The sequence below is a fragment of the Prionailurus viverrinus genome, chromosome A2 (genome assembly GCF_022837055.1).
Source record: "Prionailurus viverrinus isolate Anna chromosome A2, UM_Priviv_1.0, whole genome shotgun sequence".
Classification (NCBI taxonomy): domain Eukaryota; kingdom Metazoa; phylum Chordata; class Mammalia; order Carnivora; family Felidae; genus Prionailurus; species Prionailurus viverrinus.
This window is the reverse complement of record NC_062562.1, coordinates 95985514-96007481: the sequence shown is the minus strand read 5'-3', so window position 1 is coordinate 96007481 and position 21968 is coordinate 95985514. Positions and strand designations below refer to the sequence as shown.

The following is a 21968-nucleotide window of genomic DNA, read 5'->3' as shown; positions in this document are numbered from 1 at the left end:
AGCAACATGGAAGTTGGGGTGCTGACCCTACAGTCAAAAATCCACATATAACTTTTGACTCCCCCAAAACATAACTACTAATAACCTTCTGTTGACTGAAAGCCTCAATATAAAGTTGATTAACACATATTTTTAAAAATAATATATTTTTTAAATGTTTTTTTTTTTTTTGAGAAAGAGCAGGGGAGGGGCAAAGAGAGACGGGGGGGGGGGGGGGGGACACAGGATCTGAAGCAGGCTCTGCGCTGACAGCAGAGAGCCCAAAAGCGAGGCTTGAACTCATGAACCGTGAGATCATGACCGGAGCTGAAGTCCAATGCTTAACAGACTGAGCCACCCAGGCACCCTGATTAACACATATTTCATATGTTATGTGTATTATATACTGTATTCTTGCCATACAGTAAGCTAGAGAAAAGAGAATGCTATTAAGAAAATCATAAGAAAAACACATTTATAGAACTTTACTGTATTTATCCCAAAAAATCCACATATAAGTGGGCCTGTGTTCAGATCCATGTTATTCAAGTATCAACTGTATTTATCCAAGTGTATCAACTTACAAGTAAGAAAATTGGGGCCTACAGACATTACATGGCAAGTACATCCTAACAGAGGTGGACAGACACCAAAGGATAAAATTATCGTCTCCAGTCATCTCTACCTGGACTGAGTCAAAATAGCTCCTCTAACAGATTTAAATAAAGTAAGGCATTAGAAAGACTGAAAGAAATACAAGATAATCTTTACTTTTCCAACTGTTTTCTGGAAATACAAATAAATACATCATCAAAAACCATCATTGATGGGGCACCTGGCTGATTAAGCTGGTTAAGCATCCAACTCTTGGGTTTTGGCTCAGGTCATGATCTCAAGGTTTGTGAATTCCAGCCCTGAACCGGGCTCCACGCTGACAGCGACAGCAAGGGCCTGCTTGGGATTTTTCTACTCCCCTTCCCTCTTTGCCCCTCCCCGTTTGTGCACATTGCTCTCTCTCTCAAAATAAATAAATAAACTTGAAACAAAGAAACCCATCACTGCTTTACTTCCTTGCAATAGTGATGCCTTTTTCTCATTTTGTGCTCTATATACTAACTGGAGAAAAGGACCCTTAACACTAATAGGAACACTCTGCAGCTATCTAGTGAGGTGGCATGCCGCATGCACCAGAATCTTGTTCTCCACTGTCCTATCAGTTCAATACTAAATTTCCCAGAAATGAATCTCAAGACTGTTTACAGCAACTATTTCATTCAGATAATGTGGCAATTTTTCTGACCAACACTTACCTTCCTGGTTATACCCCATTCAACACAGAGACTGCCTGGAGAAAACTAGAGTGTAGCTCCTTTGATACTCTGTGCCCCAAGCTGAAAACCATTTTTTAAAGTTATTTTAAAAATTTTGTTTAAGAGACGAAACAGATGAACATAAGGGAAGAGAAACAAAAATAATATAAAAACAAGAAGGGGGACAAAACATAAGAGACTCTTAATATGGAGAACAAACAGAGGGTTACTGGAGGGGTTGTGGGAGGGGGGATGGGCTAAATGGGTAAGGGGCACTAAGGAATCTACTCCTGAAATCATTGTTGCACTATACGCTAATTTGGATGTAGATTTAAAAAAAATAAAATTTAAATAAAATTAAAAAAAAATTTGTTTAAAGTTTTATTTATTTATTTTGAGATACACAGAGAGTGCATGAACTGGGGAAGGGCAGAAAGAGGGAGAGAGAGAATCCTAAACAGGCTCTGCACTGCCATTGAGGAGCCTGACAGCGGGGCTGTAACTCACAAACTATGAGATCATGACCTGAGCTGAAATCAATAGATGGACACTTAACCAACTGGGCCACCCAGGCGCCCCAAGCTGAAAACCATTTTAATTGTACTCTAATCTTATTTCACAAGGGTTCTGCGGTAACTTACAAGCAACATTCTGATAAATAAGTTAAGGGGAAATAAGTGTTGTGGAAGGTAGCACAGCCTTCCACGTGGAAAGAATATGAGCTTTGGAGCCATGAAGATCTACTGGGTTCACGTTTTATTTCTAGTCCTTAGTTGCCCTCATTTTAAAGGACAGAAGCCATAATATTAGGATTCTGCCTTACATTGTTGATATATTTAAGTTTTTTAGTTATTTTAAAATATAAACATCTTGAGAACAGGAAGTACATTTTATATATCTCTGTATCACTCACATCATATCCACATAGGTGTTCAACAGATATTTAACTAATATGGAATAGATTTTATTATTATTTTTTATAGTAAGCTCCCTGCCCAACATGGGGCTCAAACTTACAACGCTGAGAGTTACATGTTCTACTGACAGAGCCAGCCAGATAGCCCTAATATGGAATAGATTTTAATATATCAGATAAAACTCCTAATAAGTGCCCTTGCTTCCAGATTCCACTCCCTAAAGCACCCCCCCCCCAACTACAACTAGCTTACCTTTATCAAAAGACAAATCTGATTTTGTCCAATTCCATTTTAAAACTTTCCCAAGGCTCATAGCCTTTAAGGAATTAAGGGAAAGTCTCTGCCCAAACCAGAATTTATCTCATCCTACCCTATCTCTTATAACTCAGGCCCACTTCTGAATTACTGAAGCTCCTGGAATGTTCTTCCCATGACCCTAACATGCTCTTCTTTAATAGGCTAACTTCTACCAGTCATTCAGGTCTCAAAAGCCACAGTTCTTCAACTCTTAACTAACATAGTTAGATGTCCTGCCTCCCTAACTTGATAATACACCCAACTTACCATCTAATACTGAATACGTACTAGAAATGTATCTACTATCTACTATCTAGTATCTACTAATACTAGAAATGTTTATTCTGCTTCTCCAATTATCTGTAAACTTTTTGGGGACAAGGGTCACACTGTACTGAGTTATAATGCACTGTTTATCATAGTTACTGACACATAAAACACCTTTAATATTTATTGAACATAATGATAAAGTCCAATGTTCTCAAAATCATTAGTTTCCAATTTGATAATATAATCATGTTTATTTCCCTGTCTGTCTATAAATAATTTTGGGGGGAAAAAAACCATAGCTGTCTAGTAGGTTAAAGAAAAAGATTCTGGTGCCTTATTCTGTACATACATTTATTATGACAAAGAAGACAAAATGAGCATTATTACTTTCAAAGAACAGAGAAAATATTTCACAAGAACCTGTTATTATCAGGGGACCTGCTTTGTGCTGGCCTCATCCCCAGAAATTATAGTCACCAAACTGGATTTGATCCTCAGTAAAAATAAGCAGAGCAATGAATGATAAGAGAAGAAACACAAAAAAGTTGCTTCTCAGCCTGGAATGCCATCCTGGGACCAAAAGTTGACATGCACCTGCTACAGATGACTGAACCAGAAAGACAAATGAGCCTGAATTCCTGATAGCATTATGGAACCACCATAACAGCTCTGGACGGCCTGTTTCTAATTTCTTATTACTTAAGGAAAATGATACCCCTAATTTATTTATACCACTCTTTTTATAAGATTTTTAGAGCAATTGAACATGATTCTTAATTGATAGGAAAGACAATATAAAGTTAGGAGAAAATTTAATTTAGGAAAAAGCTGAAATTACCTAGGATAGGAGAGAGATAGTCTCAAGACAGGAACAGCAGAAGCCATAGAGGAAAAAGACAGACACCAATGATTATATGAAATACAAAAAAACAAATGTATGGCAAATGATGCCATAAACTAAGACTAAAAACAAAAGACAGACTGACAAAACATATTTGCAAACAAAGCTAAAGGATTACATTCATAACATATCAAAGAAAACAAAAAAATTGGTAAGAAAAAAATCCAATAGGAAAAAATGAATAAAGATATGAATAAGGAATTCATAGAACTGAAAAATCAGAAGGACCAACAAATAGAACAAAGGATGGTCAGCTTCACAAATAGTTAATCAAATACAGAATTAAGTACCACAAGAAACTTTTTTTTTTTTACTAATTTTATTGCCAAAAACAAAAATCAGCAATGTTTTGTTTGTAGGGGAAATATTCTCAGTCATTAATGATGGCAATAAGAACTGCATCAACATTCCTGAAAAATAATCTGACTTTCCTTTTCTTTCTCTCTCTCTCTTTCCCTCCCTTCCTGTTCCTTCCTTTCTTTCTTTCTTGTTTATTTATTTAAGCAATCTCTACACCCAACATGGGGCTTGAACTTACAATCCCAAGATCAAGAGCTACATGCTCTACTGACTAAGCCAGTCAGGCACCCTTGGCATTATTTGTTAAAATTAAAATGACACGTACTAGGTATAAGATACTCACTGCAATACTGTTCATAATAGAAGACTAGAGACAACCTAGATGTCCAAAATGAACACAGATATGGTTTCAGACATCTATTACTACACCTTAAGCTTAATGCCTCAAAACAATTATGTTTTATCTCACAATTATGTAGTTTGGCTGGGCAGTTTTTTGTTGTTGTTTTTTTTTTTTTTTTTTTTTTTTTGCTGGTTTCACCTCTGGGTCTTCTGTGGGTTCTTCTCTGAGTGCATTCAGCTAAAAAGTCAGCTGAGCAAGCAGATCCAAGAGAGTCCACTTTCATGTTTGCTGGTAATGCTGTCCACTAGGGAGTCTAGGTTCTCTTCCAAGAGACCTCTCATCCTCCTGTAGGCTAGCCCAGCTTCCTTATATGACAGCTGCAGGAAATCATCTCTTGAAGGCCTCCTAAGGACTAAGCTCCTACTCTTACACATCACTTCTACCATATTCATCGTTCAAAGCAAATCACAAGGTCAGCAAGACTCAAGAGATGGAGAAACAGATTCTGCTTCCAGACAGGAGAAGCAGCAAAGCCACAATGCAAAGGGGAATGCATGCCAGGATGGAAGGAATTTATGGTCATTAATCATTCTGCCATAGGTAGGTAGGGGTGTGTGTGTGTGTGTGTGTGCGCGCGCGCGTGTGCGTGTGTACGCATGTTTGTCTGGATGTACACACACACAATGGAACACCATATAATCGTTAAAAACAAAGCATAGAACATTTAATATAGTATGTTATCATTTCTATGTGGGAAAACGATATATATATATTTCATGATATATATGTATGTTCAGATATCCTGGAAATATACTTAAAAATTAACAAATGAAAAACTGGGCCATGCAAAGTAGTCTGCATGCTGCCTGAAGATAAAGGGCACTGAGGGCATGTTAGGAAGGCCAGCAGAGGTGTGAGTCAACAGGCTGGAGGCAAGGATAAAATGGGTGTTGTATGGAGACATGGAGCTGCACAGAATTGTGGGCCCAGTTAGTGGTTGCAGATCCACAAAAAAAGCACAGGCCAGCAGGCCCAGTGGTCAATGATGGAGGGTGGTAGAAGATGATCTACACGGCAGGGAGAATGGTAACACACTGAGCAAGTCAAACAACTGGGCAAATGATAACTATATTGAAGCTAATGTGAAGCCAAGTTTCTGACTGAGAAGGCATTTATTTATTTATTTACTTATTTTTTAACATTTATTCATTTTTGAAAGGCAGAGAGAGAGCGCGAATGGGGGAGGGGCACAGAGAGAGGGAGACACAGAAACAGAAGCAGGCTTCAGGCTCTGAGCTGCCAGCACAGAGCCCCACGCGGGGCTCGAACTCACGGACCATGAGATCATGACCTGAGCCGAAGTCAGCCGCTTAACCGACTGAGCCACCCAGGCGCCCCGAGAAGGCATTTATAAACATGGAAACAAAGAAGGTGAGAAAAAATCCTGGAGTATTAGACTGGAATTGGAAGTACAGGGACGAACTTATGGTTTTATAAAATATACACCTAGATACAGAAAAAAATTATGGATATATATGTATGTATTACATATGTGTGCATGTATGCAAACCATACTTGCGTAGTCACACATTTCCTAGTCCCTATAAGTAATGACAGCCCAGAAAGCAAGAGCACACTAAGCCCCTAAATCTTTTTTTTTTAATTTTCTTTAATGTTTTTATTTATTTTTGAGACAGAGAGAGACACAGTATGAGCAGGGGAGGGGCAGAGAGAGAGGGAGACACAGAATTCGAAGCAGTCTCCAGGCTCTGAGCTGTCAGCACAGAGCCTGAAATGGGGCTCGAACTCACGGACTGTGAGATCATGACCTGAGCTGAAGTCGGACGCTTAACCGACTGAGCCACCCACGTGCCCCTAAGCCCCTAAATCTTTGTTTTTAAATACCGTCTTTTACAAAAACAAACAACAATGACAAAGACCAAACAGGGCTCCTTGGAGATATGGCTGATTCCAGGGCTAGACCAGGCAAAGTACAGAATGAACAAGGAACAGCATGTTCTGCCAGAAATGCAGAATGAATGAGATGGGAGAATGATAAATAGGCAAATAAGCCAGCTTGAAGGGGCTCCCATGGGTTAAGTCAGGAACAATTTAAACAGCAAAGTAAGTAATAATAGTAACAAATCATAACAAATTAAATAAAATTGAAATCCATGAGTCCTTACTGATTTAATACACAACTGGGGGAGAAAGGAATGTTCCACCTTACAAAAAAATACCAACTAATACAAGTAGAAGGAATAATAGAAATAGAGGAATATCATTTGGCAATCATCATGTAAGTGGTTAATTAAGGTGAGAGCCTTCACTGATACCCACATTAAGGCTAGTAGTACAGATGTCTGATGAGAAACAAGATGCTGGCATAATTTTGGAATACCTCTCCACAAATACTGATCAAATGCAAAAGGATTTCAATATGATCAAGGTTTTAATCACCAACAGTGGCAAGGTTTGACATCATATGCCTCTGGATGCAATGCACTAAGAAGGGGACAGACCTATTTCTGTGGTATTCCTGGCCAGGAATGCATGAACTGATTGGAGTCATGAGGAAATATTACATGAACCTAGGCTGAGGGTCATACAGAATGTAGGGCCTGTGCTTCCTAAAACTGTCAAGGACAGGAAAGACAGGGAAAAATGAGGCTGAAGAAGTCTGAAGAAACATGACAACTAAATGTAAAATGTATTCCTGAACAGAATCCTGGACCAGAAAGGAATGAGATATTGCTCGGATTGTCAATGAAATATAAATTGGTTCTTTGCACTAGATGGTAGTGTTGTACCAATGCTTTTCTGATTTAGAGGGTTATATGTTGGTTATATAACAGAGTAACTTTTTTTGAAAAATAGACACTATAGTGTTTACAGGTGCTGGGACACCATATCTGCTGCTTGCTCCAAAATGTTTAGAAAAAGACTAATAAATATGTATATTTATATATATTTTTACACACATATATACACACGTATGTAGCATTATGTATGGAAACAGAGGACTGGCAATAAAAGAAATGCAGTAAAATATTAACAATGGTGAAATCTGAGGGAAGGGAATATAGGAGTTCTTTGCTATCTTCTGGCATCTTTCTGCAAGTCAGAGAAAGTTACCTTTTCTGTAAATCACTTTTTTCTGCCAGAGGCCAGAAAACAGAATAAAAACCCTGGCCTAATATGTTTATTTACATACTTTCCTTTATAATACTCTGAGGGGATAGGTTAAGAAGGAGGACAATGTTTTTAGGCTTATTTGGAAAAGAGCATCATTGAGTTTTTAAATGAAGTTTCCTCTCTTCGTGGATTTTCAACAGGCATTTTACAGTTCAATGAGGAAAGGAATCTTGACTTACTCATCTTTATGGTCCTAACACCTAATGCATTTATAATTTAGTCACTATTATATACTGGGACAGGAATTCTCAACATTGTTCTAATCAGAAAACAGTGACCTGAGTAACAAGAATTCTGCTACACAGAAAGGGAAAAACTGTCTATGTCAAGTGGAAATACGTCTGAGAACAGGAAAACAGCAAGGATTATCTTTCTTAGGAACTTGAAGGAGGATTATCTGCTCTATAGTCCTAAAAACAGAAGAATGTGTAACCAGTAGCAAAGGCCTTAACTTAAAGAATGGCAAACTGTTGGGAGTTTATGGTAAAAACAAACCAAACCAAACATGCAAACAAAAACAGAATAAAATGTTTAGAATAGAAGTGAGGTTTTTGGAGAAAACAATGGACAGTGGAAGATCATCTTTAAAAAAAAAAAAATGTGAGGGTGGGACGTGTGGGTGGCTCAGCTGATTAAGCATCTGACTTCAGCTCAGGTCATGATCTCATGGTTGATGAGTTTGAGCCCTGCATCAGGCTCTGTGCTGCCAGCACAGAAACTGCTTCAGATCCTCTACATCTCTCTCTCTCTCTCTGCCCCTCCCTGCTTGTGTGCACGCTCTTTCTCTCACAAAAATAAAAAAATTAAAACAAACCCTTTTTTTTAAATGTTAGGAGAGTCTTGGTGGCTCAGTATGTTAAGCATCAGATTCTTGATTTCAGCTCAGGTCACACGGTCTCACAATTCAAGAGACTGAGCCCTGTGTACCGTGTTGGGCTCTGCACTGTCCATGCAGAACTTGCTTGGTATTCTCTTTCTCCCTCTCTCTCTGGCCCATTTCTCCTTTCTCAAAATAAATAAATAAACATTTAAAAAAAGTGAGACTTTGGAAAATGATTAGATAGAACTATATTAAATCATTAGGATAAACCATATATATTTAAAGATTTTTAAACCTGAAGGAATACATTTTCACTGAAATATATTCAAACCTTCAAGACATCAGACAGTTGTCAAAGTTAAACTCAAAACTTAAAAAGCTGAATAGATTTCATATAGCTCAACATCCTATCTTTCCTGGAGAATTTTTTTGGTACATTTTATAAGCTGTTGATCCCATTGCTAAACTAGAAGAAAAAAGAAGTTATGTACCTGAAGATCTATAATACAATTAACCATAATGAACTTCCAAATTATCTTTTCGAAGGTTTCAATAACTACTGAAAATTATATTTATAGTACATAACTCATCTGGTTTAGAAAATAAAAGATATTAATACCTTATGAAATGAGAATTTTTCTATTCAAAGCATTAGAGAATTAAAAATTGCTATATCTATATTACAACTTCTTTTCCTGATGGAGGAATCTAGCATATTACAAGTAAAACAACATTCAGTATTACTATAAATCAGAATCTGTATGGTTTTTAAATGGAGATAAAACACGTCTTATGACTATTATATGAATTGAATGAAATTATGTATATAAAGCATTTAGCATGGTGGCTAGTGTGAGTCAAGCACTCAGTAAATGGCATTAAATGTGTTTATTCTCATAGAAATGATGTGAAACAACCCTGAAATATGGTGAAGTGACTTCAAAACCTATTAGAGATGTCTATAAAGGCAGATGGATAGAATCTAGACTGACAAATTCGATAAGGAAAGGAATTCTTACTTAAACTTGTAGTCCCAGAATCTAACATAGTGCCTGGCACACAAAGTAGGCATTCAATAAAGGTTTACTGACATGAAGTGAATATGAAAGGAAGTTATCTGTAAAAGAAAAAAAGAGCCTGAGATTGTCTGAAAAATAAGCTTACAGTCCAAGATTACTATTCCCTAAGCAAGTCACTTTGAGAAAGTAAAGAAAATACAGAAACATTTTTAGAACCATGCATACAAACTCCTCTGACTGGCTTTTTAAATAATAACAGAGTCACTCTCAAGTCTGTTTTGGCAAATGTGTCACATATGAAGTCTAATATTATAGAAAAGTACTTTTAGGGGCACCTAGTTTGCTCAGTCGGTTGGGCAGCCGACTACAGCTCAGGTCATGAACTCACCATCTGTGAGTTCGAGCCCCGCATTGGGCTCTATGCCACGAGCTCAGAGCCTGGAGCCTGCTTCCAATTCTGTGTCTCCCTCTCTCTCTGCCCCTTCCCTGCTTGCTCTCTGTCTCTGTCTCCCTCACAAAAATAGTAAACATTAAAAAAAATTTTTTTAATAAAAATAAATAAAAAAAGAAAAGTATTTTTAAATTTCATCTAAATAACTGTTGTATCCATCCTCAAAGAGTGAAAAAGCACCCAAGGCACTGAGGAATATCTTCTATATTCCATTCAAGGAGAATCAGATAAGCTTAATTCAAGTTTTTCCACCTATTTATACAGAAAAATTACCTCGGAACTTTTACTTACAAGTACATTGTAAATATACATATTTCACTTTCACAAGTTCATCTTGAAAATCAACTCTCAAAAGTAAGCAGTGCTACCGGAATACAAAAGAGTAGCTAACGAACTTTCCTCCCTTGTCTCAGCAGCCACCTGTTAGAGCTCATCCTTATGGCACAATCTGCATGGTTTTGCAACATTTTCATACTGAAAACTCTAAATTCTCAGTGCAGCTGGCAAGGAGAAAAGTATAATACGAAAATACAGTCCTATCTTCCCCACTCTATTTCCAAAGATAATAGGGATCAATAGACTTTAAAAAAAAAAAAGCCTTTTCTAAGTTATGGCCCATCACCTCACTTTTATTTGGAAACTGATCAATTTTATGCAAAGCAAATCACGTCTTTAATAATACACTCAGTGCTTGATTCTGAAACAAGCCAGTAAAGTACACTTCTAGACAGACAGCTGGAGCTACATCTCCTGAGCCTACTTCAAACTAAAATCTGTGAACAATGTGAAGTTACAAATCAAATAATAATCCAAAATCAATTGCTGGAAGGTTTTGAAAACAACAATAAAAATCATCATTAAACACATCTACCTTTCCTAACAAAATGACTATGTCTTCAGGAAAAAAAAAAAAAAGACAAAGCTACCAGTTTACATTACAGAACAGTTTACAGAATAGTAACAAGGAACCTGCAATATGCAGAGAAAAATTATTCTTAAATTATTATTTGCTTCCTGCAGTGCCCTGTAAAGTGTCAAAAGCATGAAGGCCACTGAAAATATTACAATTATTTTTTAATCTAATTTCTGGAAAGTTCTGCAGTGGCAGTTTAGAAAGCAAACTAAATTTTGAAGAGAAAAAATGCTTAGCCGGAAATCTGGAAATAAACATTTCGTTTATTTTTTAACTAAGAAGCAGTAAGGTCATAGGGGCCAAAATGTGTAATATCTGTAGGTGGCTGATCCAAATCAGTAAAAATGGGTCTCTCTAGAATTAAGGACTTAAAATAATATCTTACCAATACAATCTGACATGATCTTTAAAAATCACTTTTTTTAATCACTGACAATGCAAAACTTTCCAATACAAAATTTATTTCAACAAACACAAACACATACTTCATAAATTAAGAACTAAATGTAAATCCAAAACACTAAAAATTACTTAAAGACATGAAAAAACATATTTGAAACATCAGACTTTTGTTTTTACGTTCATTTCTTAGATCTACTAGCAAAGCTCTTCTGGAAAGGGTCTTCATTCCAATACAAGATTGTTTAATATGCAAATTCCGTGTGAATAGAGCTTTTGAGACTAATTCTTAAAACCTCCTTAGGAGATGCTTAATTACAGCTGTAGTTCCAATCTCCTGCGACTCAAACAGTAATGCACAGAAAAGAGCCTATACACAGTTACAGTGAGGAATGAAGGTCCAGGAGAGACCCATCCTTTTGTTTTGGTGACAGACGCTACAAAAATAAAGGTCCAATAGAGCTATCTGCACCTATCCCCACCCATCACAACCCTACAGAGCACTTTCACCCATCCACTCAAGACCCTCTAGCTCACGAGATTTGCCCAACCCGTGGCTTTCCACGTCTTAAAGGATGGGCGGGGGAGGCTGCGAGGTCTGGGATACAGATAGAAAAAGGGGGAGAACATAGATCTTTGAGGACAGAGGGACAAGGAACTGCATCTGGACGAGGATGGGACGTGCCACGGAGACTTGCAAATTCACTGGGAGAAAAGCCCCATGGGACCAACAGAGGCTGTTGCCTATTCAAGGATGGGGACAGGCAGAGGTACAATCCTCCACAAGAGGAAGGAGACACATTTGTAAGAGTCCCGGGAGGGCGTGGACTAGGCAGCGCCGAACTCAGAGCCCAAAAAGGGTTGAGATAATCTCAAACACATTCGTATGGTGAAGCTGAGACTTACGGTTACTTCCCGGGCTGAGGATAAGGGTCAGGTGGACCCCGAAGCTCTGCAGTTCTGCCAACGCCGTGGCCGCCTCAGCCTCTCGCGCCGAGCAGGTGACCTCAGGTACCCTCCCGCCCCACCCACCCAGGCGGGTGCCCCCTCCTCGCCGGCCGGAGTGCGCCGGGAAGAGGCTGCTGGGGCCGAGGGTGCGCACTAGAGGCCCGCGAGGAACGCTGCGTGAGACGGAGGCACCCGCGACGAGGCTCAGACTGGGCGGGCGCCCCCCATCCCTCTCTGGCCGCCTCGCCGCCTCACTCAAGAGAGGGGAAGAGGGGGCGGTGGCTTTTGCCTCCGCCTCGCGGTCAAGTCCGGCTCATGCTCCAGCCTTGCACGCGCGCACGCAGCCTGGGCCGCCCTCCTCCCCACCCCCGCCTCCGGCTCAGCCGCTAGCGTGCCGGCCGCTGCCACCCCCGTCCTCGAGCCGCCGGCACCACCAGCACCAGACAGCCCGCAGCCCCAGCGGGAAGCAGCAGGAACGGCAGCAGCTAACCCGTCGACCCGGAAGCTTTTCCGTCGCCAACCGCGACGCTGCAAGGCGCATAAACCCGGAAGTGATTTCCTCGCCCCGGTAGCGGCGATATGGAAATCAAAGGCTTTTGAGGACCTGGAAACCCTTACTTTCGGGAGAGTGTGATATGGTGCTGAGGTGCGAGTAGAGGGAAGGCCAATAAAGAACTAGGCGGCAAGAGTTTCTCCGAGTCCAGAGACTCGAGGGCTTGAGGCGCATTTTGGGAAGAGCGGCCCAACACTCCAGGAGGCTTCTGGTGGCTACGGAGGGTTTTCCTGTCACAGGAAGTTAGGCCTGGCTGCTGGGAAAGAGAAGGAAGGAGGAATGAGAAAGCGGTGACAGCACCCCGCCCCGCAGGTGACTGTCCCACCCAGTGAGTTGAATGTAGCGGTCCTGGAAGTGCTCGGCCGCCCGCACGGGTGAGACGAGGAGGAGCGAGAACCAGATTCCCGCGAGGGAAAACAGAGGTGGGAGGCTGAACTACCTCCACATCTAGTTTCTCCAGGCAAGGAATTTATTTCTTAAAAGTAGTAACAAAGAGGCCAGAGCCACTTCTGGGGTGGCAGCTCTTTGAGCAAAGAGACGTGCAAGTCCTTTCCCGGTAGTGGACGTTGGGTGGTGGCGGAGGAAAAATCTGGCAGAATGTTGGAGATTTTTTTGTTGTTTTTGTTTTTGTCATTTCGGGGAAGGCGATTCACAGTTGTCATTCCAACTCATCTAACCTCTTAACACTTCTATCTTTTGAGGCTTTGGGGTTTCTCTGCTTTTTATTTTTGGTGTATTTATCTTCAAAAGAAATCATTGATCTAGATGGCCTAACTCAGGATCTCACTCCCATTCCCTTCTGACTCGCTTAGAGAACTTGTGCGCCTTCACAATTTGTTTGCAAATGCTTCTTTCTCTTTGAATCTATAGTCTCTTAACTGCCTTGGTGGCCTCATCTTATTTGGGTGAAATGACAAAAATTCAAATATGTTTTCAAAAAAGTATAAAAACGATTCATTCCATGATCTTCTCCAGCCCTCACACCATGCTTTACTGTTAGTTGATTCACCTAAATACTGGGTTGCAGAACTATAGTGGCAGCTGATACACAGCATATTTAGTACACTATGTATGAAATTATGCTCCCCCAAATAACCTTAAGTAACATTGGTGTTCACTGTAGGATTTCATTTGGTTCCCAATGTCAGTATTACTTAGTTCCTTCCGTATTAGCCATATTTAGTGTAATTGCCTTCAAAAGCAATTTGAAGATTATTAAATATCTTAAGTTCCAGAACGGAATGTCACTTAACAGAAAGAAAGTCTTTGAAAATTATCAGTGACACTTGTTGACCTTGATAAGTGATGATTAGAATTGGTGGGAGGGACAAGGAGGAAGCAAGCTTACTTAGAAGTAGCACCAATGGCTATTTTCTGTTCTACTTTATTAATAATTCCTCTCTTTTTAGCAAAAGGATGAGATTTCTATGGTCAATAAATCCCTATGGAGGAATTCTTACTGATAATTTAGTTGCCATCTCTTCTCTTTAACGTTATAATGCTATAAAATAGTGAATTGTTCCAAGGGAATAGGGAAGGGTCAAATAACTTAGCTACTCTACTTCAGCTTTTTTCCTGTAACATGGGGATAACAGTAATACCACCTATTTCATCAGGTTTAGGGGGGAACAATGAATTAATGTATGTAAAGCATTTAACATAATGTCTAGTATATAGTAAGCATTGTAAGCGTTATTCGCATTATTTTTAAAACATATTAAGTGTTATATTGAGAAAATGAAAGCAACAAAACCTAAGGACAACTTGATAAAATCACTTTGGTGGGGATAAAAAATATGCTTTCTCAGTGATTTTCAACTATGTGAATAGAAACATTTTGTGGGTTTGGCTTGGTTTGGTTATTTCAAGTTGACGGGAGTTAAACAAAAGATTGAGAAACATTGTTTAAGGATGAAGAAAGGGGATCATTTTCTGTCTCAGGAACATCTTACAGAGACCTAACATAACATCCCAATTTTTGGTTTTTACTTACGAAGATATACTTTCTGATCACTGCTGGTAATTTCCTTTTTTTTTTTATAAGTGAAATATTTTATTTATTTACTTATTTTAATTTAATTTTCTTTTTAAATTTACATCCAAGTTAGTTAGCATATAGTGCAACAATGATTTCAGGAGTAGATTCCTTAATGCCCCTTACGCATTTAGCCCATCCCCCCCTCCCATAACTCCTCCAGTAACCCTCTGTTTGTTCATATTTTGAAGTCTCTTATGTTTTGTCTCCCTCCCTGTTTTTATATTATTTTTGCTTCCCTTCCCTTATGTTCATCTGTTTTGTCTCTTAAAGTTCGCATAGGAGTGAAGTCATATGATTTTTGTCTTTCTCTGACTAATTTCACTTAGCATAATACCCTCCAGTTCCATCCACATAGTTGCAAATGGCAAGATTTCATTCTTTTTAATTACTCAGTAATACCCCATTGTATCTATATACCACATCTTTTTTATCCATTCATCCATTGATGGACATTTGGGTTCTTTCCATACTTTGGCTATTGTTGATAGTGTTGCTATAAACATTGGGGTGCATGTGCCCCTTTGAAACAGCATACCTGTATCCCTTGGATAAATACCTAGTAGTACTATTGCTGGTTTGTAGGATAGTTCTATTTTTAATTTTTTGAGGAACCTCCATACTGTTTTCCAGAGTGGCTGCACCAGTTTGCATTCTTACCAGCAATGCAAAAGAGATCCTCTTTCTCCGCATCCTCACCAACACCTGTTGTTGCCTGAGTTGTTAATGTTAGCCATTCTGACAGGTGTCAGGTGGTATCTCATTGTGGTTTTGATTTGTATTTCCCTGATGATGAGTGATGTTGAGCATTTTTTCATGTGCCATTTGGCCATCTGGATGTCTTCTTTGGAAAAGTTCATGTCTTTTGCCCATTTCTTCACTGGATTATCTGTTATTTGGGTGTTGAGTTTTATAAGTTCTTTATAGATTTTGGATACTAACCCTTTATCTGATATGTCATTTGCAAATATCTTCTCCCATTCTGTCGGTTGCCTTTTAGTTTTGCTGATTGTTTCCTTCACTCTGCAGAAGCTTTTTATGTTGATGAGGTCCCAGCAGTTCATTTTTGCTTTTGTTTCCACTGCTGGTAATTTCTACTAGCGTGTACTTTTTAAACTGGTAAGTCATCTTGTCAACTTTGACTTCTGCTTACTAAATTTGCAATACCCATATTCACATACTGAATCTTCTCTTCTTCTCCTGTGTAAAAGGCTCTAGTTTGTTCATCTGTACTCAATATAGCAAATGGTTTTTTTTTTTAAGTTTATTTATTTTGAGAGAGAGAGTCGGGGAGGGGCAGAGAGAGGGAGAGACAGAATCCCAAGCAGGCTTTGTGCTTTGGATCCTCTGTCCCCTTTCTCTCTCTGCCCCTCTCCAGCTTGTTCGTTCTCTCTCTCTCTCTCTCTCTCTCTCTCTCTCATAAATAAACCTCTGTCTCTCTCTCTCTCTCTCTCTCTCTCTCTCTCTCTCTCTCTCTGTCTCACTCTCCCATAAATAAACCTAAAAGAAAATCATTCCTTTGGGGAAAAAAAAAAGTATTTTTGATGTTTTGTTAAACTTTCTGGAATAGCAAAGAAATGTAACAAGCCTGCCCATGGGGACTAAATGGCATTTGTACACCTCCCCTTTTCCAAAGTGAAAACCAGAAATCCCCCTACTTTTCCAAAGTGAAACCCAGAAATGCTTTCAAATGATCCCAGGTAGGGTACCACCCTTAGTTGAGAAACCACTTCTATATATTTGTAAGACCTTATCGCTTGGAACATTACCAGTTATACCTAAGCATTTTTCAGAATAGAATGAGCCATAACAAAATGTCACCTATTTCCTATACTTAGTCACTTGAACTTTTATCTAAAACTCAGTCTAAACATATTGCTAACTGTAGTTACACCTTTCTCTATTATTTTTTAGCTCAAGTTATTCTTTTCCAATCCCTCTGCATGTGTTTCTGCCTTAGCAGTTTTGCCTTGATATGTTAACAACTTTTGTTCTTTTCCTAACTTAATTAAGCCTTTGTTTTCTTCTTTCATTTCACTGAAAATGTGTGTGTATTTAAAATATTCAAGTATGAATATTTCTTGAAAATCAATTTTTAGAATATTTGGAGGATATGTTAACATTAAATGATGTAAAAACAAAATACTGTAACCCTCATGGTTGTGCCTTTTTTCTATTACATCACATTTGTTTATGTTTTAAAAGGTGAGTGGACTGTGTAGTACTATATATTCCAGAGAAATTATGAGTATTAATAAAGTATTTTCCTAGATTTTTAAAAATGTTTATTTATTTTTGAGGGAGAGAGAGAGAGAGAGAAAGAGACATAGAGTATGCATGAGGGAGGGGCAGAGAGAGAGGGAGACACAGAATCCGAAACAGGCTTCAGGCTCTGAGCTGTCAGCACAGAGCCCAACGTGGGGCTTGAACCAACGAACTGTGAGATCATGACCTGAGCCAAAGTCAGATGCTTAACCGACTGAGCCACCCAGGTGCACCCCTCCTCATTTTTTTAATGGAAGTTTATCAGCACAGGAATTGATTATTTTATATTGTGTCTAGAAGATAAAGTATTACTTGATTTCTCTTTTAGGTGCTTAACAGAAAAAAAGGTTTGTGTAATTATGCTACATATGTTATACAATGTATTCACAACACAGTGTCTTTTTTTTTTTTTTTTTTAAACAACCAAGAAAGTGCTTGAAATTCAAATACTTTTTGGAAATTCACCAGTGGATACTTAAATTAGTCTGGGGAAAAGGTGTGTGTGTGCCCACAAGCGTGTGCATGTGCATGTGTAAAATACATATTTGGAAGAAAAAGTTGGAGTTATCTAGGGAATTGATAATGGAAGTGGAAAAGATTCTTAAATCATCAGAAAGATTTTATCAACTGACCAAGTGTTTTTGATTCTGCAATAGGCATCTCCAAAGAAAATTTGTAAGGTATATTTTAGCTAATCCAAATGTCAAATATTGAAGTTCTTTCTAAAGATTTTGGAGAGAATGTCAATGGCAGCTGCCTATTTCCAGCTTCCAAGCTTTTAACAATATGACATTTACTGGTGTAATTTATGGAAAATAAGTGTGTAGAATTCTGAATTATGATCTCAGGTCATTATTTGCTTAGTATTTATAAGACATTTTGTAATCTTTTTTTTTTTTTTTTTAGGTCCAAAAGGCAGATTCGTACACAGTTTAGACATACAAAATTATTATCTCCATTAAATTTTTTCACAGAAAAGAAAAAAGGAACATGAGAAAATCTTAAAATTATAAGCCAAGATTTTGAATAGTTCAGTGGTAAGATCGTCATCTCTGGCTTGCCTTTTAGGCAGTATATATATTCTAAGATAGAAAAATAAACATGTTATTTTTGAAATTGTTTTTCAAACTGATTATGTTGATTATGTGTTTTTTAGTATTTCAGAGGATTTCTGTTTGTTTGTTTTATAAAGCAATGGGAAATCCAGAAAACATAGAAGATGCATATGTTGCTGTTATTCGTCCAAAGAATACTGCCAGTCTCAATTCTCGGGAATACAGAGCTAAGTCCTATGAAGTGAGAACAATTTACTAACATTTGATTTGCTACCATTGAATGTCATTTTTGGTTATTTTCATTTACATATATAGTCTTCTCATATCCTGTGAATTTTGGTTGACAACCTAGATCTTGGAAAAGTAGAACTGATGCTTCTAAAATCTCTGCTCCTCACCGTCTGCTTATCTGTTGCATGCCTTGTGACCATTTTTTAATTGATAGGTGTAAATTATTAGATATTAAAGGCAGTCATTTGTGTTTTCTTTATAATGTATAAATTTAATTTTTAAAAAGTACAATTTATGAAATGACTCTCAAAAATTAAAAAAAAACATTGCAAAAGTCAGCTTATTCCAAGTTCCAATGTAAATATTGTTCTTGGTTATTTCCCCAAAGAACTCTTTTTTAACAGTTCATTTTAAAATATCTTTTTAACTTTAGTTAAAATTTTAGGCAATTAAGTTACTTCTCTGTAGTCCGGAATTGTATTACATATACTAATAAACGTGATTGAGGCCAAAAAAAACCCAACAACAACAAAACCTAAAACAGAATTATCTCTTCTATGCGACAGATTCTAGGCATCATAAAATACTTCTAACTCCAGCTAATTTCTCTAGCTTAAATTGCTTTCTTAAGGTTAGTTATCTGAAACCTATTAAAGGATATTGCAGAGGTTCTCAGGAGGTTGCTGCTTCAGTAATGCTCTGGCTTACCAGTTCTCAATCCTGAAAGTACTGTTGAATCACCTGGGGAACCTTAAAACTTTCACTACCAGGGCCCCACTCCCCACACATGCTGATTTAATAGGTCTGGGATGAAGCTAGGCATCGCTATTGTTTTAAAAGCTTCCCAGGATATTCTAATATGAAGCTAGGGTTAAGAAAGACTGCTGGCTTATTATAATCTAGGGCAAGTAAATTTTATTTTAAATTTTAATATTTTTCTCATCTAAGATTTTGTTGCATGAAGTTCCCATTGAAGGACAGAAAAAAAAGAGAAAGAAAGTTTTATTGGAAACTAAACTTCAAGGCAACAGTGAAGTAACACAAGGCATATTGGATTACGTAGTAGAAACTACCAAACCAATTTCTCCTGCAAACCAGGGTATCAGAGGTAGGAAACTTTTTCTTTTCTTTTTTTTTTTTTTTTTTTTTTAATACAGTTTCCTTCAACTGATTGTGGAGAAAGATATTTTTAAAAATATATTAAGATCAATTTCTTTGGGTAGCCAGGATAGCTCAGTTTTAGAGTGTGTGACTCTTAATCTCAGGGTTGTAAGTTCGAGTCCCACATTGGGTTTAAATATTACTTAAAAATAAATTTTTTATTTTTTAAAAAAATGTTTATTATTTTTGAGAGACAGAGAGACAGGGTAGGAGCGGGGGAAGGGCAGAGAGAGAGGTAGACAACCGAATTTGAAGCAGGCTCCAGGCTATGAGCTGTCAGCACAGAGCCTGATGTGGGGCTTGAACCCATGAACTGTGAGGTCATGACCTTAGCTGAAGTTGGACACTTAACTGACTGAGCTACCCAAGCACCCAAAAATAAAATCTTTAAAAAAAAAAAAAAACTCAATTTCTTTTTATGTTCCTTTCCATTAAAAAAAAGAAAAAAGCTTGAAAAAGACTCAGAAAACTTTTTTTAAGGTGTAGCAAAGCCCTTCAAGAAATAACTTGACTGTAATGTTCTTTTAAGTTGAAAAATATATTTTTTTAACGTTTATTTATTCTGGAGACAGAGACACAGCATGAATGGGGGAGGGGCAGAGAGAGAGGGAGACACAGAATCGGAAGCAGGCTCCAGGCTCTGAGCCATCAGCCCAGAGCCCGACACGGGGCTCGAACTCGCGGACCGCGAGATCGTGACCTGAGCTGAAGTCGGATGCTCAACTGACTGAGCCACCCAGGCGCCCCATAAGTTGAAAAATATTTAAATAAGTTGCAGTGTTAATGATTTGTTCAGTAGAGATAGGAAACCAAGGGGTGTCTTGAAAACTAAGAGAAAATTCAAATCACTTTGACGAGAAATATAGTTCTCAATTTAAGTGTCTTTGAACTACAATTTTTATTTATAAGGAAGCTGTTTAAAAGTTAACCAATTGGGGGGCGCCTGGGTGGCGCAGTCGGTTAAGCGTCTGACTTCAGCCAGGTCACGATCTCGTGGTCTGTGAGTTCGAGCCCCGCTTCAGGCTCTGGGCTGATGGCTCAGAGCCTGGAGCCAGTTTCCGATCTCTGTCTCCCTCTCCCTCTGCCCCTCCCCCGTTCATGCTCTGTCTCTCTCTGTCCCAAAAATAAATAAACGTTGAAAAAAAAATTAAAAAAAAAAATTAACCAATTGGGGTATCTGGGTGGCTCATTTGGTTAAGTGTCCAACTTCAGCACAGGTCATGATCTCGTGGTTAGTGAATTGGAACCCCGTGTTGGGCTCTGTGCTGACAGGTTAGAACCTGGAGCCTGCTTCAGATTCTGTGTGTGTGTCTCTCTCTGCTTCTCCTTCACTCACGCTCTGTTTCTGTCTGTCTCTCAAAAATGAATAAATGTTTAAAAAAAAAAGTTACAAAAATTATAAACTATGTCCAAGATTCAGGCATTATTATTAAGAAGCTAAGGGGCGCCTGGGTGGCGCAGTCGGTTAAGCGTCCGACTTCAGCCAGGTCATGATCTCGCGGTCCGTGAGTTCGAGCCCCGCGTCAGGCTCTGGGCTGATGGCTCAGAGCCTGGAGCCTGTTTCTGATTCTGTGTCTCCCTCTCTCTCTGCCCCTCCCCCGTTCATGCTCTGTCTTTCTCTGTCCCAAAAATAAATAAACGTTGAAAAAAAAAAATTTAAAAAAAAAAAAAGAAGCTAAAGCCAATTTCAGTCAAATAGCTGTTGAAAACAGTTGTTGATGAGGTAAGGCATACCTCTCTGTGCCTACTTTTTTTTTTTTTTAAAGCTTATGCGGTGGTTTTTTTTTTTTTCTGTTACTCTGTCTAGAAATTGTCTAATTCATCTGTTTTCAGTAAAGAGACTTTATGTTGCAGAGATAGGGTTGAATCCTGTGGTTTCAGTTATTAGTTATTTTGGGTATTTGTTGTCTAGAGACAGTTGAACTGTAAGCCTCTGATTCATAATTTTTAGAGTATCATTCACCATATTTTACCTTTTTTTTAATGTTTATTTTTGAGAGACAGAGACAGAGCATGAGTGGGAGAGGTGCAGAGAGGGAGACACAGAATTTGAAGCAAGCTCTAGGCTTTGAGCTGTCTCCACAGAGCCCGACAGAGGGCTTGAACTTGTGAACCATGAGATTGTGACCTGAGCCAAAGTTAGGCGCTCAACCAACTGAGCCACCCAGGTGCTCCCATATTTTTTTTTTTACCTTTCTAATAGGTAATCTCCCTAAGAGGGCCTGAAGGGTAGAGGCTCTAAGGCCTTACAACTCAGTTATAATAAGTTACTGCATAAATTTATAGATCTCTGATACATATTCTAAGTCCCTTAAAGAGATCTCCTTTCCCTAATCATCAGATTGATTTTTTAATAAAATGATCTAGAAATTGATCTTAGCTAAAAAGGGGACTATCCTTGTTGGTGATCAAGGCACATAAAAGGCTCTTTTTGGACGCCACAAATTTGTCAGTCTTTTCTACCTTAGTCTTGAACTTCTCTGATAAATTTTCATCTAGACTTGTTCTACTGTTGCCAAATTGTTGTCGTTATCAGGATTGATCCTGAGATCAAATTCCTGAGACATATATCCAGATCACATATTTGAGCTAAGACAGACGAGTCA

At 38.4% G+C, this 21968-nt stretch overlaps 2 protein-coding genes across 15 annotated transcripts in view; one reads left to right on the top strand and one right to left on the bottom strand.

Annotated features, from left to right (window-relative positions):
• Positions 1-12532, bottom strand: part of ANKIB1 (ankyrin repeat and IBR domain containing 1) — a 153697-nt gene extending 141165 nt beyond the window's left edge. For 6 of the 7 annotated variants that reach the window (XR_007146392.1, XR_007146393.1, XR_007146394.1 and 3 more), the window contains exon 1: positions 12021-12531. The gene's annotated coding sequence lies outside the window, so the exon portion shown is untranslated. Of the gene's footprint in view, positions 1-12020 lie in introns of all 7 variants that reach the window. The other variant, XM_047830709.1, reaches the window with a different exon arrangement.
• Positions 12533-12597: 65 nt separating this feature from the next.
• KRIT1 (KRIT1 ankyrin repeat containing) overlaps positions 12598-21968 on the top strand; it is a 43093-nt gene continuing 33722 nt past the window's right edge. The window contains exons 1-4 of one of the 8 annotated variants that reach the window (XM_047830775.1): positions 12598-12927; positions 17822-17952; positions 18108-18211; positions 19150-19309. In XM_047830775.1, coding sequence (XP_047686731.1) covers positions 18110-18211; positions 19150-19309 — 262 coding nt within the window. In that variant the 5' untranslated portion in view covers positions 12598-12927; positions 17822-17952; positions 18108-18109. Of the gene's footprint in view, positions 13076-17821; positions 17953-18071; positions 18212-19149; positions 19310-21968 lie in introns of all 8 variants that reach the window. The other 7 variants (XM_047830767.1, XM_047830739.1, XM_047830761.1 and 4 more) reach the window with 7 other exon arrangements.